Source organism: Coturnix japonica, chromosome 24 (genome assembly GCF_054131305.1).
Source record: "Coturnix japonica strain WE chromosome 24, WE-NBRP24, whole genome shotgun sequence".
Lineage (NCBI taxonomy): Eukaryota > Metazoa > Chordata > Aves > Galliformes > Phasianidae > Coturnix > Coturnix japonica.
In genome coordinates this window covers 7,055,732-7,073,975 of record NC_140686.1, presented here as the reverse complement: position 1 = coordinate 7,073,975, position 18,244 = coordinate 7,055,732, and the positions used below count along the sequence as shown (strand labels likewise).

Genomic DNA, 18,244 nt, shown 5'->3' with positions numbered 1-18,244 from the left:
TTAAATTAAATTTAATCAACATTAACAAATTTCTTCTTCAGTGTGAGATTAGACTTTGGCAACTGGAATGGTAGTATCTGTGTTAAGGTCAGACTAATTCCATTTATCATGCTTAGGAGAAATAATGCCTGATGATCCCTGCAAAATATGGACTGTGCTAATGCCACAGACTATTCAAGCTGTGGCAGAACAGTGTCCGCATTTAAAATACAATTTTAAATCTGCAGTGTGAGCTGTCTATCTGAGCTGTCTGTCCAACATTGTCCCCAATATAAGAAAACAAGCTATATTTTTCTGGTGAAATTCACATCATCTGTCTTGAAGGCACCTGATGGCAGAACTGCTGAAGGTAGGACACTTTCATCAAAGTGCTCATTGTTGTGATATGAATTAAATCCAAGGAAGTATTGGGACCAAAATTTATTGATTCTGGCATCCACTAAACAAGCTGTACACAAGGTGGAAGATGTTCATCTCTATTCTGAGTAGGTTATACAGTGGTGTCTCTCAAAATGTGGAAATTCAGTACATTAGTACTGTTCCTTCTTTTCAATGCCAAAGGAAACATGGAGAACCCTTCAAGAAAACTTCCATTCAATTACATCAGATTTTTAACTGCCTAAAAGAGTTAAATTTCCTTATTTTATATAGATCATAAAATCATACACGACTCTCATTTCCACAGTTCCCACTTTCTTGTTTTTGTTAGAAATACCACTGATAGAAGGACACCTTGTGCAAGGTAAGTTACAGCAGACAGAGAAACTGGGCTAAGACAGGTAGGTGTACCCTGACAACGCTGTGAGTGTTGCACCTGCTTGAAGATATATTCTCTATCTTTTGTGAACTGCTGTCCAGATATACATCCTCATGTGTATGGTTGAAAATGTACTTCCCCAGCACCCTATTGAGGTAAGGATAGATTTCTGTCACCAAAAAATATTTGTGCCATGAGGATTACCAGTTCAGTCCATTGATGGGTTTCCCATTTAGGTAGCTGAGTTTGAGCCTGGAAAACACAGAATTAAGGACTACTTTCTCTGCTGTGTTAGTCTAATTTCTTCTCTTTCACTGTGCATCAGTTACTCCTTCAAGGCAGTAAGAAAAAAACAAGCTAACATGGATGGCTGCATGGATAATCCATCTGCATCGCAAACACAGTGGCACTCCTTGGGTAACAAGCCAGTGTGACTAACAAGGCAGACGGTAATGAGCTTCACCCTTTTTTATTTTTTTTCATTGGTGTTCTCTATGGGTATCTATCTGATAATTCCCCTTTCCTCCAATGGAAGACAGTAAGCAAAGGATACATATTTGGTTCTGCTTTGTTTTGCTTTGGTTTTACTTTCTTTGGATTGTGATTGTTTTGACTGCCAGATGGGTTTCCAAAGTCTCTTTGTTCTGGTTTGCTTCACACAGAGGCCCAACTGAGGGTAATGAGCCTGTGCGGATGTTGAAGCAAATAGTACTGAGATTCCCTCACCTGTTCTCTGTAGATATTGTTTTCCTCTAATTACCTCTTTGTCCGTTAAGCCAAAGCTTACTACAGCCTGAAATCCCTTGACTTTTGCATATGAACTCCTCAAATCCAAGAAAACAAGTGCGTTAGAAGACATCCTACCAGTCCTCTTAGCTGGGAAAACTAGACTGTGGCAGAGAGCAAGCGGGCATTGCTGAAGTAGAGAAGTGCCCACTGCTCCCCAAGGTAACAAAAATGCTTTTCCTTTTTTTTTTTTTTTTTTACACTCTAGGTGTTTTGGTTGTCAGCTGGGCTGAAGCACTCTGATTTCAGCATACTGACAAGCCCCCTTCTTCTCTATCCATTTGATTCCTCCCAGATGAAGGCAAATGAGGGACGGGAACTAGAAAACCACACTCTTCTGATGGGATTTGTACTCTCTGGATTGTCCAGCCACCCAGAAATGCAGAACTTGGTGTTCTTCATATTCTGCTTGATTTACACCTTCAGCATTGCTGGGAACCTTCTCATCTTCCTGGTCACGTTGCATCCCACCCTCCATATGCCCATGTACTTCTTCCTCCGGGTCCTGTCCTTCCTGGATATTTCCACAGCATCCATAGTTGTCCCCAAGATGCTGGTAAACTTCCAGTCAGAGGACAGGAAAATTTCCTATGTGGGCTGTGCCACGCAACTCTACTTTGTGATTTTCTTGGCGGCCACTGAATGCTATATTTTGGCAGCTATGGCCTATGATCGCTACGTGGCCATATGCAACCCCCTTAGGTACACCATCATCATGAACAGAAGAGCTAGTCTTTTTCTAGTCCTGCTGTCATATTGCAGTGGGAATGTAGTGTCTGTTGTGCAGACAGCTTGGGTGTTCACTCTGCCATTTTGTGGACCCAATAAGATTAACTACTTCTTCTGTGATATCCCTCCACTCATTATGCTCTCCTGCACTGACACCTCCTTGTATGAAAAGCAGATTGTTACAGCCACGGTGCTGGTCATCTTTACACCCTTTTGTCTCATCCTGGTATCTTATGCCTGCATCATCTCCAGCATCCTCAAGATTTCCTCTGCAGAGGGCAGACGCAAGACCTTCTCCACCTGTTCTTCACATCTAATTGTTGTAACGCTTTACTATGGCAGCGGGACCTTGATTTACTTACGGCCCAAGTCCAGTAATTCACAGGACACTAAGAAAGTCTTATCTCTCATATATACAGCTATAATCCCCACACTAAACCCCCTGATTTACAGTCTGAGGAATAAGGAAGTGAAAGCTGTGATAATCAGAATTTTAGCTTACCTGAGGAAGATATAAATTTGTGTGTTTGACTCTTTTTAAATGCCCTGTTAACTTGGTATTCTGGAAAACTGGATGCATTTCAAAGTGTGCTTAGCAGCTTTAACTTTCTTTTGTTTGCTATGAGTGTATATTAATTGCTGATTACTAATTGAGTATTCTGGATTTATTACTGCTGCATCTGATGCACAGACTCAGGTGTGAACGATCCAAATAGTTTATTACAAGTTCTCACATCATTTATATACAAGTTTTCTGTTCTTAGCTTTCCCATTCGCCCCTCCGTGTCAACAGGACATTCCACAAACACTCTTCAACCATTCATGCAGGCGCTTATCCAATCAAAGCTGTGAGCTGTTTGTTTGTCTTCTAGAGGTGCCCTTGATTCTCATGCCGTTTATCCTGCTCTGCAGCTCTGTGAAGTCCTTATCTTGCTCCATAGCTGCTGCTCTGTAAAATCCTTCTTGTATTCCCTCATATTACCTTGTATCAGATGTTGGTGATGGATTTTTTTCTCTTTTGCTCGTGTGATTTTCTTACTTTGCAGCATAGAAGAAATATTCATTAATTCATCAAGAAAGATACATTCTCCATCCCAACCCCTGACATCTTTAATAGTCAAGCATCTTATTATTGTACTTGCAAATGGGGAGTGAGCAAGTGATTGCGTGGTGCTGAGCCACCTGCCAGGTTAAGCCGCTACACCTCTCAAACTCACTCATTGATTTACTCCATGTCTTCTCCTTTACAAGTTGCACGCTGGGAAATTAAGACATAATATTGTGCCTAAACAAAACCAGCATCAGAGCTGACAGAGGAAGAAATGGGCAGAGGACTGGACAGACAGAACAGATGAAACGGTCCAGATGGATGAGGTCATTCATGCATGGATTTGTGTGAGGCAGGTGGCACATCTGAGTGGTTGGAGTGGGCTGTATTTAGAGTCAGGAGGAGTGAATGGCAGAAAAACATACAGGAATCTGGAAAGGAGAATGGATGAGTAACTTTGTAGTTGGATATAAGGATGTCCGTCCAGGAAAGGAGAGATATATGAGTGTTGAAGGAGTTGATAAGAAAATGCAGAATGTGAGGGAGAGGATAGAAAAAACTACCACGTTCATGACTGATAGGTCAATTCAGCACCTGATCTTGTCTTTGTTCAGATTGCTCTTCTGTACTGAAGACCTTCCCTCCAGCATGTTGACTGTAGCACATAGCTTGGTACTGTCAGTAAATTTGCTGAGGGTTTGCTCAGTCCCGCTGTCCATTTCAGACAGAGATATCAAATAGCGTTGGTCCTAGAACCGACCTCTGAGGAATGCTGCTCATCAGTGGTCTCTTTCAATGCAACCATCCAGTCAGCTCCTTATCCACAGAGTGGTCTATGTCTCTCATCGAATCCATGTCTCTCCAATTTAGAGAGAAGAATGTAATGAGGGATTGTATCAAATGCTTTGCACAAGTCCAGGTAAATGACATCAGTTGATCTTCCTTTTGTCTTCTGCAATTTCCATGGTGTGGCTGAAGCATATGATGGTGAAAATGGGCAAAACCTTGTTGAGTACCCCAGCCTTCCCTACATCTCAGGCAACCAGGTCTCCTATCTTCTTCAGGCACAACATCATTTTTTATTTTTAATAAACACTTTTCTTCCTTTCATTAAAGCAAGCCTTGAAATCTGCAGGGAATGATGATGAATATTCCTCTGGTTTCTGTGCATAGTTAGGACAACAGGTAAAGACAGTTGTAATTAGAGTAAACAAAAGCTTTGCTAATAGCTGCTGCGGTGGCATGAAAAAAAAAACTGTAACAAAGTCTGTCTTGTTCCCAGACCATGAATCAATGGATATTTCTGGCCACCCACTGCTTGATCACAAAGAAACTTTTCTCTTGTCTGATTCCCACCATGATATAAAGCAGAATAATTTCCTTTCAAAAGGTGCTTGTTTCCATCCTTCTTATAAAATATAATTAGAACAAAGGGACAAATGAAAGTGGTACTGTATGCATTCAGTGAAACACACCTGAGAGGTCCCTAATGGACAGTGTTTATAAAGCCGAAGGAAGTGGCAGAAAACTATGAGCAGAGCTCGTTATAGCTGTCAGCATTTTAATGAGTCCCTTGAGGAACATGGTGCTAATCTCATACTCTGAAGCTGTGGCAAAATGTGGTGATCTGCCTTGGAGAAATGACAGGCTGAAGAAGACAGAAAAGTTACTTGGAGTTTTAATGGGGCCCAGCGCGAGATGCAAGACTGGAAATGGAGTTGGACAATGTGTTCCCACTGGGGCTCATTAAAGCAGAAGCACACAGGTTTTAATTACCAACAGAACAGAAAGACATAGAATTCTGTATCAGACTTCCCTTACTGAAGTCAAACAGCGTCTCCAGGCATCAGGAAAAGTGATCCTTTCAGTCAGCGATCTCCATGTGCAGAATGTGGAAAGGAAGCGCTGTGGACCCACCTATGCACACCTGTGCTTCCAAGAGACCAGCAGATGCACAGACCATACTCTCCAGGCCTTCGTTATAATGACCAGCCAAAACACTGTGACAACAGTACATGTGCCTGACGTGTTCATGCATCACAAACTTGCTGACAGGCTCTGTTCCAACTCACTTTCCTCCCCTGCACCCTGATCCAGCTGTCTCTGCATTCAGACACATACAGGCTCAAATGCTGCACCTCAGTCCCAGTCCTGTGTTACATCAGCTCTGGAACATCTCCTTTTCTGCACAGTGAAACCACAACCAGGGGCTTAACAGCTTTCCTTGATGTTCGCCTATCTCACTGCTTTTAAGGATGTTCCAAGAAAGGAACTACGGAGTTCCACATTATGACTGAAGCAAGAACATAGTGAACATCATGTTCATTATCTCTGTTACAAAGACTATTCCAGTGCCCAATCACTCTTTCAGAGAGTTTTTCCTAACATCCAGCCTCAGCCTCCCCTGGCACTACTTGAGGCCATTCCCTCTTGTCCTGTCGTCAGATACCTGGAAGAAGAGGCCAGTTCTCACCTCACAACAACCCACTTTCAGACCACTGTAGAGAGCAATGAGATCTCCCTTGAGCCACATATCTCTGATGAGACACGGGCAGAGCATGCTGCTGTTCAGCATCAGGATAAGAGTAACTCACTTTTGCCATGGCTTACAGATGCATGCAGGGATACTTGGGCAAATGAAAGTGATTTACCAGTGCCCAGTAAAAAGTGGGTCATGATGGAAGAGCTACAAAATCAGACCCAAGAATTAGGAATGAATGGTGAATTCATGTCGATTCAGAGGGGCCTGTTTTAATTACATTTATGGTAGGAGTGCATGATTTGATCCTGCAGCAGGCCCCCTCCAATCAGTATGAGACATCAGTGGCAGTTTCAAATCCCTTGGTAGCAGGAGATGTCACAATATGAGCAGTGAATACAGGTGCTGACCTAGGCAAAACTGAATGTACAAGCTGAAGTAACAAGAACCAGTGACAATAACTTAAAAACAGATATGGCTTAATTTGATACAAGCATGCCTACAGTCAGGGGAGATAGACAGGTGAATCATATACTTCTTAATTTGAGTAAGCAATTGATCTTTTTTGACATACTCCAGAGGGACAGAAAAATACGTTACTTGGAGTGGGCCCCTTTGTGATCCATGAGTATGCATGAATTCTTAAAGCCTACAACCCAGAGAAAAGCCCTTCAGGTAGCTCAGCTTGTGGTACCCGGTGCCCAAAAAAGCAAGACCTGGGTTTTGATGGAGGCTGAGTTCTACACGGAATAATGGCATCTGTAGGGGACTGGGGGACTGAAGACCTAATGTTGAATTGACCACTTGTTAGTTTAAAACAAGCAAACAAACAAAAAAAAACCAAAACCAACCAAACAAACAAAAGAAAAAAAAAAAAAAAAAAAAAAAAAAAAAGGCAAGCTGTGGCTTTGTGGCTCTTGTTAACATAGAAATGACAATAATTTGTGGCAATCCATCAAAATTTTCATGTTTCCATGCCCTTATTGTGCTAAACAAGCAACAATACTCAGGCCTGACTGACATTATGTGTTGGTCGTTTACCTCCTCATGAGTGTGGCCATAGTCCCAGTCTGAGAGCAAGACATTTGGAATGTGGCTGTGCACAGTCCAACATAATCATTCCATGTTTCTGGACATCAACCTTTACAGTCACCAAAGAGTGATGAGGCGGATGCCTTAGCTCAGTTCCAGTGGCTGGAAGATTCACCAGCTGAGCATACTGCCCAGTAGCTGCATAAGAAACTAAGACATGAGGGACAGAAGACCATGTGGGCAGCAGTAAAAGCTTGGGTCTGTTGATTCACATGTTTGATGTGATACAGGCTTGTCAAGGTTGTGAAGCCTTTGTCAGAACGTAGCTATACTCACTACTCCCAAAAACAGCCCACCTTGCCAGAGGACATGGTCTATTATAACAGTGGCAAATCAACTATGAATGACTTTTGCCCTGGTTTGCAGGAGCAAAACACACCTTAACCAGTGTAGATACAGTATGTGGCCTTCTTCAAGCCTGTCGAGTGCTGTGATCTGGACAGACTTGTACACTCAGAGGACTCACAGAATTAACAGCATCATACAGGACCCCACAAGTCACTGAAAGTGATCAAGGATCACATTCTACTAGCGCTCTTGTACAATGGGTTGAAGATAATAACACTGAATGATGTTTCCACTTACCATACAATCCCATCAGAGTGGGATAATTGTGTATTGAAAACAGCCCATAGGGCTGACACTCAGTTTGGGAAGGGGTGGACATCACAATTATGTGAGCTATTAAGAGACTTAAATGAAAGATGTCAAAATGGTCAACCCAGCACTTAATGTGTGCTACTGTCACGGAGTTCTCTCTACAGCTCACTCCGGGACAGTGGGCACAAACCCGGGGCAGCAGGAACAAAAGCCTCCCCCCCCCTTTTCTCTCACGGCACGGTACGGAAAAGTGCGGCGTGGCCCGGCCCGGCCACGTGCGTTTTGGAAGAGGGGAAGGGAAGGGAGATTGCGATTAGGTCTAACAAAAAATGAGGGAGAAAAAAAAAGGTGATCTGAGAACGAATGGCAGTTTAATAACCTAATAACACTAAACAACAACAAGAGAGTTTCAACAAAGAGAATACCAAGTCCCCAATCTCACCGATGGAGCTGTGGAAGGCAGGAAGTTCTGACTACGTTGTCTCCTCGCCGGGAGCCGGCCAGCAACCCCGTCCCCTTCCTCACTTCCCTTCCGGTGCCCCTCCCCACATGCCCATTAAGGCAGCCCACAGAAAAAAAAACTTGTCCCCTTTACTCCCATTATGAGGCATGGTGTTCTGATGTGGAATACCAACACCAACCAAATTGCAAAACCATAACATTCCACCCCTTATTACACATCATCAATCATGCCTAACTTTTATCAACATATAAACAGAACAGTAGTTAACATGCATTACATATGTGCATACAGATACATATATATATATATACACACATGGAATCACAGGCTGCACTCCCCCAGCATCAAATTTCCCTGTGGCACACACTGAACATCCCCATCCTTCTGCATCACCCACCAGGTGCACCCAGGTCCCTGTGCAAAGACAGTTCCACGCAGGGGCCTCCCCTTTCCAGAGGCTGGAAGGACCCAAACCGCTTTTCCCAGCATATTCTTTACATGCACCACAGGAACCTTGTCTCCCTCCACGGTGCGCAGGGAGTTGGACTGTGTAGGGCCAACTAAGACATCACAGAATCAATTTTGGAAAAAAACTGGAAGATCATCCAGTCCAACCATCACCAATACTTCCCAGCTAAATCATGTCTCTCAACACAGCATCCGGTCTTTCCTTGTACACCCCCAGGGTTGGCGACTCCACCATCTCCCTGGGCAGTACATTCCATGCCTGACCAGCCTTTCTGAGAAGTAATACTTCCTAATGTCCAGCCTGAATCTCCCCTGCTGCATCTTGAAACTGTTCCCTCTAGTTCTATCACTGATTACATGAGAGAAGAGGCCAAATCCCAGCTCACTACAACCTCCCTTCAGGAAGTTATAGAGAACAATCTCAACTCCCTCAGCCTCTCCTCATAAGGCCTGTGCTCCAGACCCCTCACCAGCTTTGTTGCCCTCCTCTGAATGCGTTCCAGGGCCTCATTGTCTTTCTTGCAGTGAGGGGCCCAAAACTGAACACAGTACTCGAGGTGCAGCCGCACCAATGCCGAGTACAGGGGGACAATTGCCTCCCTGATGCTGCTAGTAACACTGTTTTTGATGCAAGCCAGGATGCCGTTGGCCTTCTTGGCCACCCGGGCACACTGTCATCTCATATTCAGCCGAGCATCAATCAATACCCTCAGGTCCGTTTCCTCCACACAATCCTCCAGCCACTCCGCCCCAAGCCTATAGCACCGCCTGGGGTTGTTGTGGCCAAAGTGCAGGACCCGGCATTTGGTCTTGTTGAACCTCATCCCATTGGCTTCAGCCCAGCTCTCCCGCCTGTCCAGATCCCTCTGTAGGGCCTCGCTACCCCCAGGCAGATCCACACTCCCCGTCAATTTGGTGTCATCTGCGAACTTACTGAGGGTGCACTCAATGCCTTCATCCAGGTCATCAATAAAGATACGGAAGAGGACAGGCCCCAGCACCGACCCCTGGGAAACACCACGCGTGACTGGTCTCCAACTGGATTTAACTCCATTCACCACCACTATCTGAGCCCGACCCTCCAGTCAGCTCCTTACCCAGCCAAGAGTGTACCCAGCCAAGAGTGTACATCAAGAATTACTAACCATAGATGATTTCTGTAACAGTAGTAGGAGCTACAAGCCAAAATGAAAAAGCTTACCAATTAAGTACAGAAAAGTTGGAGTTAAGGGTAAAGCGAGACTGAAGATGGAAAATTTTAAGTCTGGCTTCAACACAAGCTGGGAAGAAAAATGTTGTGCCCCCAGAAGTTACAGAAATCTTGAATCAGGTATGCCAGGGAGTGTGGGCACCAGGGATACCTGGCAGAACCAAAAGCACAGCCCAATGGAAGTTAAGTTAGAAGTGGGAGCCAGCCCAGTCACGGCAAAGCAGTGCCTTTTGAGGATATGAGATTTTAGAAGGATAAAAGAAATTATAAAAACTTACTGGATTTTGGATATTAATTGAATATGAATCCAAATACAGCACCCCAATCTTGCCGATGAAAGATTGGATAGCAAGAGCTATAGCTTGGCACAAGATTTGAGGGCAAATAGTAGAACTGTTGAAGATATACACACCTAGTGGAGGTAAATCTAGACACTTTATGAACCAACTTAAAAAAATAAATAAAAAATGAAAAATGAGTAGGTGGAGTTTACCGCTCTGGATTTGAAGGACACCTTTTTCAGCCACAGAATGTCTAAAGTTATTTGCCTTTGAGAAGGAAAACTTTAGTACGGGAAGAAAAGACTCAGTTGACCGGGACAGTGTTACCCAGGGTTAGAAGAACAGCCCAGTGATTTTTGAGAAACGGTTAGAGATGTGGGTGCCTCCATCCCAGGGTGGAATTTTACTGCAGTATGTGGATGCCACAGAACCCAAAGAGGACTGTGTGCAATGGACTGTGAGTTTACTGAATTTCTTGGTTTAAGTGGTTATCAAGTTTCTCAACAGAAAGCTCAACTGATCTAAGGGAAGTAAGGAAGCAATTCACTGGACACGCAGAGCACCTACACAGAGCTGCCTCCGAGCTGGCAGTGTGCGACTGCTTGGAGACTCTCTGTGCCAGTGGCCCAGACCTAAAGAAGGAACTATTGGACTGCTGAGAATTTCTGGGAGGCTAAATATATGCATTTGGGGTGGTACACACTCACGGTACCATCTGGAAAGAGCAAGGATCACTCGCACATGAGGAAAACAAATTCAGCATGGTGTAAATCTACCAAAGACTGTGGCTATTATATATTGTAAAGGACATCAGAAAGGTAACATTGTATGGGAAACTGGAAATATGATGGTGGATCAGGTGGCAGAACAGGCAGTTGAAGGAAAAGAAATTGGTAAACTAGCTTTAATTCCGGACAGTAAACTTGAAACCTCTGAACCTGAGTCAGAACCTGTGGAGTATTCTAGAGAGAATAGAAATCCAGTTAATGATTTAAAAGGGAAGAGAGCAAGCTGACAGAATGGTGCATCGAAGACTGTCTAACAGGTCGGCAAGCTGTTGGAAATAGACTGGCAATTGCACACACCACAAAGACCTCAGGCAAATGGTAAGGTGGAAAAGATGAACCACTTGCTTAAATCACAGGTTTTAAAACTGGGCCAGGAGGCTGCACTGTGCTGGCCACAGTCATTGTCTTCGGCTCTTCTGTGGATCAGAACAAAACGCAGAGCCAAAAAGGAGATAAATCCTTTTGAAATACTGTGTGTTGCGCAGACAGGGATCTCTACCCAGGCAGGGTGTGAAATACTAAGTGAGTATGTGATAGGTCTACAGAAATAGCTTTGGGAAGTAGGGAAACTGGTTCTAGTAACAAGAGCCCAAGGCCGTGACAGATCAGTACACAATGTTTTACCAGGAGATGGTGTATATATTACGTCTCTTTCAGATTTGCCCCTGGGTCCAAGGTCCATTCCAGGTGCTGCTAATGCTTCACACAACAGACAAAACTGAAGAAAAAGCACTGTGGATACATCACAGTAGAATCTAGAAGGTCCCTCGAGCACGATGCGGATCGAAGTCAGCTGGACCTTTAAAACTGCAAATCCAAAGACAGTAATATGAGCTCTTGTAATCATTAGAAATGTTAATTTGATAAGTGCAGCTTTGGATGCAAATGTTTATGTATGTCTTGTGAAAAACGCTGCAAAGTATAATAATATCAGTATGTGGGCAAGCTGACGATTTTAACTCTGCACTTCTTAGAGTCCCTGGCAAATTCAAGGCAAGAAATCAAGCAGTTGCAGAGCTAGAGTCACTGTTTTGTTGGGTGATGATCAACAAGACTGTAGATAAAAATACATATATAATTGTTTAATTGTATAAAATTGTACCGTAGAAAAGAATTGCAGAAATCAACAACATATAAAGAAAGGCGGGAACTGTAGGAATGGAATGTTGTTTCTGCATTAGATGTCGAAAAGGGGGACTGATCTGAAGAAGTAGAGCAAAATGTATTTGTATTTTGTAACCTGACCATAGAAATCACTGATGCGAAAAAGTAGAAATACCATATCTGTTAGTAGCATATTTTAGAAATACAATTGCTGAATTATGTGATTAATTATTGCTTGCAAAACTGCAACTGTTTTCAAATGTTGCAAATAGTATGTGTATAGTATTGTGGACTAAAAAGCATATGCAAGGCTATTCTGTTTGGATAAGAGTCCCTCAGCCAAAGAAAAACAGACTTAACAAACAGCATCGAGAAGCCAGGGCCTCCAGAAGTGTCTGCATTGCCTCGCTTTGTGGGTAGGTTGGGATGCAACAGGCAGGCATCAAGATACTGCCCTCTGTCCTTCTTCCAAACTTACCTTTATCCAAGGACGAGCAGATTTCCAGAAATAATGACTGAGTGTTGAGTGAGCAAATGTTAGAAGTTATATAAAAAATGACACATGCTTAGCTAGCAAAAATTTATGTTTATCCAGTATCCGTATGTTTGGTTGAGTGTCAGGAAGGCTGTGAACCTGAACTACTCGACCAATGAAGAACCAGGGGAAGGAAAGATAAGCGTTGAGTAACAGGGCATAAGAGATTTAACGCTGTTTTCTGTGCGTGCTCCTGCTTGTGGGACGCCTGCCACTGCAATTGTGAATAAATTCTGCTTTATCAGAGATAACTTCCAGATAAATTACTTGGATATTTCCAACATTAGGTCAGCATTTTCCTCCTCAGATATCTGAAAGACAGAGAGAAGACAAATTCTGGTCCTAAAAGAATTAGAAGGGTTATAAAGGAGTGTGAAAAAGAGGGTAAGAATCCACTGAAGGCTGCACACGTTCAGCACAACATAGCAACCTATGTCACGTGGCCCCTGGTTGGAGGCGGGTGGGCAGGTGGCGGGGCGGAGTGGCGGTGGGGGAGGGGTCTATGGGAGCACCCTATTTATTCTAGCAATAAATGGGATGGGATGGGATGTGGGATTGGGATGAGGGATTGGGATTGACAGGTGAGAGGTGGGGTTGGGAATGAGATTTGGAACGTCGGGTTGGGATTGTTGGATGTGGGATTGCGAAAATTGGGATTGGGATGTGAGGATATGAAAAGAAGATCAGAAAATGGGGCATCCCCAATCTGCCATTATCAAGAAAGAAATCTTAATAAGAAAAGTAAGGGGTGTCACCCCCACCCCATGAGAACAATGGTGGTCTGTGGGGGTGGACACAGATGAGGTGCCCTGAGGAGTGTCCCCAACTTTGGGGTGTGACACCACAGGGGTGACACAGGTATCCCCAACTTCATGGTGTGACACTGAGGGGGTGTCCTCAACCCTGGTGTGTGGTGTGGGTATGTCACCAACTCTGGCATGCGACACTCTGAGAGTAACATGGGATGTCCCCAGCTATGGGGGTGAGGCACCATGACGCCGTATCCCCATTTGCCCCAGGAAGTCCTCGAGCTGGTCATGGTGTTCCCAGCTTCAGTGCAGTGTCCCCAGGGGGGACTTTTTGTCCCCTCTGCATGATGGTGACACCCAACGCTGGCTGCCAAAAGTGACACCCAATGACGATGACACTGCATCACAGAACCTGCAGCAGCTCCAAGTTTGTGCTACACGTCCTACGGTCACTCCAAGCTCTGGGACAGGTCCTGCTGTCACTCCACCCCTCATAATGAGCTCTGCAGTCACTCCTGCTACAGGTTCTCTAGCTGTTCCAAGTACTGCAATAAGAAAATGAAACAAATGCCTCCCAAGGGAGGTGCAATATGCCAGGATGTACAGCCCTGTGGTTGCTCCAACCAACCCCTCCAATGAGCCAAGTGGCTGCTCCAACTTCAGACACAGGTCCTGTGGTGATTCCAGCTCTAGCAATGAGTTCTGCAGTTGCTCCAACTCCTGCAACAGCCCAACAGCCACTCCAGTTCCTACAGTGAACCTTGAGGCTGTTAAAACCCCTGCCACATGTCCTGGACTTGCAAACAGATATGCATATGTATTAGCATCTTTGCATGTATTTTTACATCTGCATACATTATATATATGTGAAAATATACCGTAAGTAAGCATGTGTTTATATATATAGATATAGATCTATGTCATAATCATAATCCTTTTCTTTTTCTCTGTCTTAGTAAATAGCTTTAACCCAACAAATTCTAAACCACAGCACTGCCGAGTCCCTTACAGATCTCCTTGGGACTCTTGAAAGGAATGAGGAATAGGAGATTAGGGAGCTCTTTCTTCCTTCTCATTTCCTAATCACATCACAGCCTCCTGGATATTTTCCTCTTTACTCCAGCTGCTCTTCGAGACCCCAGCACCAGCCTCTGTGCACTTCAGTTTGTCTCAGAGAAATCAGCCTGTTTACAGGACAAGTGAACTGTTAATGTCTGCAGAAAACAACTATAACTTAAGCTGACTGTATCCATTTCGGTAGGTGAGGCTGAAAGCACAACCTGTGTGACTGTTCACAAAACAAGCGACTTACTGAAGAAATATTTGGGAGTCTCAGAGCTGTGTTGAAAGTTGACCACCCCTTTTAGATTTCTGCCTCCAATCCTTATTCCTTCCCTAAGAACAGGAAATGGAAAATCCCTGCCTTGGCTCTCCTCTTGCAAAGCACCCTTACAACATTCAGTTGTGCAGTGGAGCTGTGATCCCCCTGCCCCAGGCAGCAGCTGTGGCAGCACAAGCCCTGCCGGGGGGCTCCTTCCCCCCACACGTCTCCCCGCAGCGCCCTGGGCAGCTTCCCGAGCAGGATGACTGCTGACCCTGGCAGGCGGCAGAGTAAGATGTATTTTTCACTAGTGGACAGACTGATTCCAGAAGCATGGCTTTGAGTTGCAGTATCAAACTCTATAACCCAGAATTAGGTTATAAAGCAGGAATACGTTTATTAGGCACTGAATGCAAAGGGGATCACACTTCTCTTGCACACCAGAAAACAGAAGTGTTACCCATTTGAAAGCCAAGCTGATACATATTCAACAGATTTCCTGGAATTCATCTACATATTCATTATTTTCCAGGAACTCACTTATATTCTGCCCCTCCCTCCAGCACATGGGCTGTTTGTAGCTGGGTTCTTCCTCCGGAGGTTGTGGGGATGAAGTCAGACGTCTTCCTTGCAAAGGCTCAAAGTCTTCCTCACTCCATCCTTTTTACCCCATCATGTTTGATTGAACTAGTCTGTTTCTGGACGGCTTCTTGGGCTATGTCCCTTTTAGTATGCAGGATGTTCTTCCCTTATCATAACTGCACATCCTACTTGGTTATGGGCCCACATACCTGACTTTTAACTTTGAGATTTACTCTTTTACTCTATCGGTTTACTAACAGATCGTGGTTGCCTAGCAGAAGTGCAAATGCCTCATCTGGAAATCTCTCTGTGCGGAGCGCTGCGGGGCACTGGAAGGCAGAGCGAGTCCGGTCCCGATGGGTTGCGGCATTGCGGGCAGTGCCTGCATGCACCAGGGCGCGGACACAGGTGGGGTGTAGTGGTGGTTGGTGCCTGCGTGCACCAGGGTCGGTCACATATGCGAGACATATGGGTCATGGGTACTTGGTGTGTGTGTCTGTTCTGTGTACCTGGGCTGTGAATATCCAGAACGTAGGGGGTGGTCCCCTGTGGCACTAGTTTTGATGAAACTGTCCAGCATTACATCAAGGAGATCTGTGATCTGTTCAAGACTTCCCCATATTTTGGCCTGAATAGAAGGATACATCTGCATTTCATTTATTGTCGTCGTTATAGGCTTAGCAAGGATAGCAGTGACTCGCTGGCGCTGTGCATTGTCATTGTGTTTGCAGAATCAGACCAGACTGGACAGCCAGGGAGTCATATACTCCAGACAAAGACGTTTCAATTCAAGACTAGATTTGTTAAATCCTGAAATACACTCTTTCAAGCACTCTAGGGTAAGACCTCTACAGTGCCTGTCCTTGCTTCTTTCACTTCTGCTCAACCATGTGGCATCTAATATCTTGAAAGAGTTGGCCACTTTGACTTCCCACCAGGAGAATGGCATGATATGCCTGGCCTTATCATCAGTAGGGGACTCTTTCTCACCCTGCTCGTTTGGAGTTCAGCTCCCTGGCTCCTTTTATCACAAGGTTATCCATTTAGCTGACCATGGGAAGCCAGTTGATGTTATCCTTGATGATTTCAGTAGAGCTTTTGAAACTATTTCTGACTGCACCCTTCTGGGCAGAATGTCCTGCATACGGATAGACAGAAACAGAATGTGGTGGTTGAGCAGTTGGCCAATAGGTGAGGTCCAAATGATTAGAGTCAACAGGTTCCATTGGGCTGGTAGATGGTCACTGTCAGGGTTCCCCAGGGCTCCATTTTAGGGCTGCTTCTCTTTCATGTTTTTGCGGATGACTTGCATGCAGGACTAGAAGATGTTCTGAGCAAGTTTGCTGATGATACCAGATGAGGAGGTGCTGTTGCTTCCACTGAGGGTGGAGAGGACTTGCAGAGATATGTGGACAAGTCAGAGAACTGGGTACCAGTTGGTACTAAGCACCAAGTGCAGAAAGTATAACAAGTGCCTGATTGTGCACCTGGGTAGGGGCAACCCTGGACATACACACTGACTGGATATGGGACACTGGAGAGCGGTCTGACTGAATAGGATTGGGGGTCCTGGTCAACATCAGATTGAACATGAGTCAACAGTGGGCCCAAGCAGCCAAGAAGGCCAATGGTCCCCTGGAGTGCATCAAGCAAGGTATTGCCAGCTTAGTGAGTGTCACGGGTTACCTAGATTTACCTTTGCCCGTGACAGGGGACAGCCGCCCCATAGGGCCCCCAGCCCAGAGAAGAAGGGAAAGGGGAATGGGAAAAAGAACAGCGGCAGCAATCTAAGGAGGAAAATTTATTTTACTAAATATGATATCGGAATACAAGATAACACAATATAATACAATATGATTGAGGCTAATAAATCAAACAAAACAGAGAGAGAGAGAGAGTCCCCAGAAAACCGAGAGGCCTACTGTGAACTCTAGGTGACACGACTGGAATGCTTCCCAGTCCCCGAGAGTCCAAGAGAGAGAGAAAACTCCAGCCTGGGAGCGAGATTATATACGTCCTCCTCCCGTGACTTATCTCTGACCGCGACGTCAGATGTGCCACGGACATCCTACAAAAATGACCAAGGCGAGGAGGGATGCTGCCAGGCACAGTAGTTAGTGTAGGAATAGAATGTGTTTTCTGCTTTAGAGATGGAAAAGGAGGAATTAGCTATCAAAAAGAGAAGATCCGCGAAGAGAAGCAGAGATTGATTCTCAGGGCCTGATTTCTACTCATGGGTGGAAGTGATGTTTATCATGGATAAGTTGTTTACTGGACAAGAAAGAGGCACGATTAGGTGGGCAGCTATGCAAGAGTAGGAATGGAACACAGAAGGAAGGTTGGGCCCTGGGGAGAGGTGGAGAGAGGAAGGATCCCGAGGATAAACTGTACTGGTTACTGTCTCTGTCTTTGTGACTGTTAAATTTCACACTTGTGAAAGTGCTATCTAAGAAGCTGTTACGGTACAAGGGGTGTCTAAGAAATATCTAGAAGACCCCCTGGGCTGTGTTTTGGCTCACTGAAGAGTCTTTGCTGGTGAGTCAGGGGGAATAGGGAGTAAGAAACCAGGATCATAAATGGAGTTCTGGGACCAGTTTTTATAATTAAGTATCCTAATTGTGAGACCAACTGCTGGATATTAGTGGGAAGTGAAGAAAGGTATTGCTTGATTATTGATGGTACAATGGAAGTGTAATGGAGGGTACGAATAGTGAATAGTGGAATTGTGGAGGAAAAAAAAAACCACACACACACACATGTCATCAATTTATAAGCAATACGCCAATGAGTCAACGATATTCCAATCAGAAAATTTTATTAATTGTAGCGGGTAAAACAAAAAGGCAATTCAGCGCTGGACGACAGGGGGATTATCGTTCCTCCAACTGCTGCGCGTTCCTGTTCCTTGCAACTTCTTTTGTATTGTCAGGTCCCGGGTGTGCTGGTATCCGACTGGTCGGCCTTGGTCGTTAGGCCAGTGTGTCGTTAGTTGATTGGTCCTTCCTTGAGACTTGCTGAGACTTACAAAATCTACCTGTAAATTCGCGCGCTTTACAAACATTGTTGCCACATCCTGGTCTTAATGAGCAAACACTTTATCACAGTCCCCCCTTTTCTTTTATTGTACCATTTTGTTTTGCTCATTAAACCGTTTTAGTTCTTGTCGACTCCATTCTAGAGCATCCTCTTCTGGTTCCCCATTAATGGGTTCATATTTTTCCCTAACCACCATTAGGTGGGCTGCCTCAAGTC

General features: G+C 44.7%; 2 protein-coding genes across 24 annotated transcripts in view; both read left to right on the top strand.

Moving 5' to 3' along the window:
- The window catches only part of LOC107324966 (uncharacterized), a 44,438-nt gene extending 31,852 nt beyond the window's left edge, over positions 1-12,586 (top strand). For 22 of the 23 annotated variants that reach the window (XM_085523707.1, XM_085523705.1, XM_085523708.1 and 19 more), the window contains one exon: positions 9,385-11,327. In XM_085523707.1, coding sequence (XP_085379833.1) covers positions 9,385-9,576 — 192 coding nt within the window. In that variant the 3' untranslated portion in view covers positions 9,577-11,327. Of the gene's footprint in view, positions 1-9,384; positions 11,328-11,358 lie in introns of those variants that run through there. The other variant, XM_085523716.1, reaches the window with a different exon arrangement.
- On the top strand, positions 1,839-2,789 carry LOC107324939 (olfactory receptor 10A7-like). The gene has a single exon (XM_015885398.3). It carries the CDS (start codon positions 1,839-1,841, stop codon positions 2,787-2,789), a length of 951 nt encoding a protein of 316 aa, XP_015740884.3.
- Positions 12,587-18,244: the final 5,658 nt, after the last annotated feature.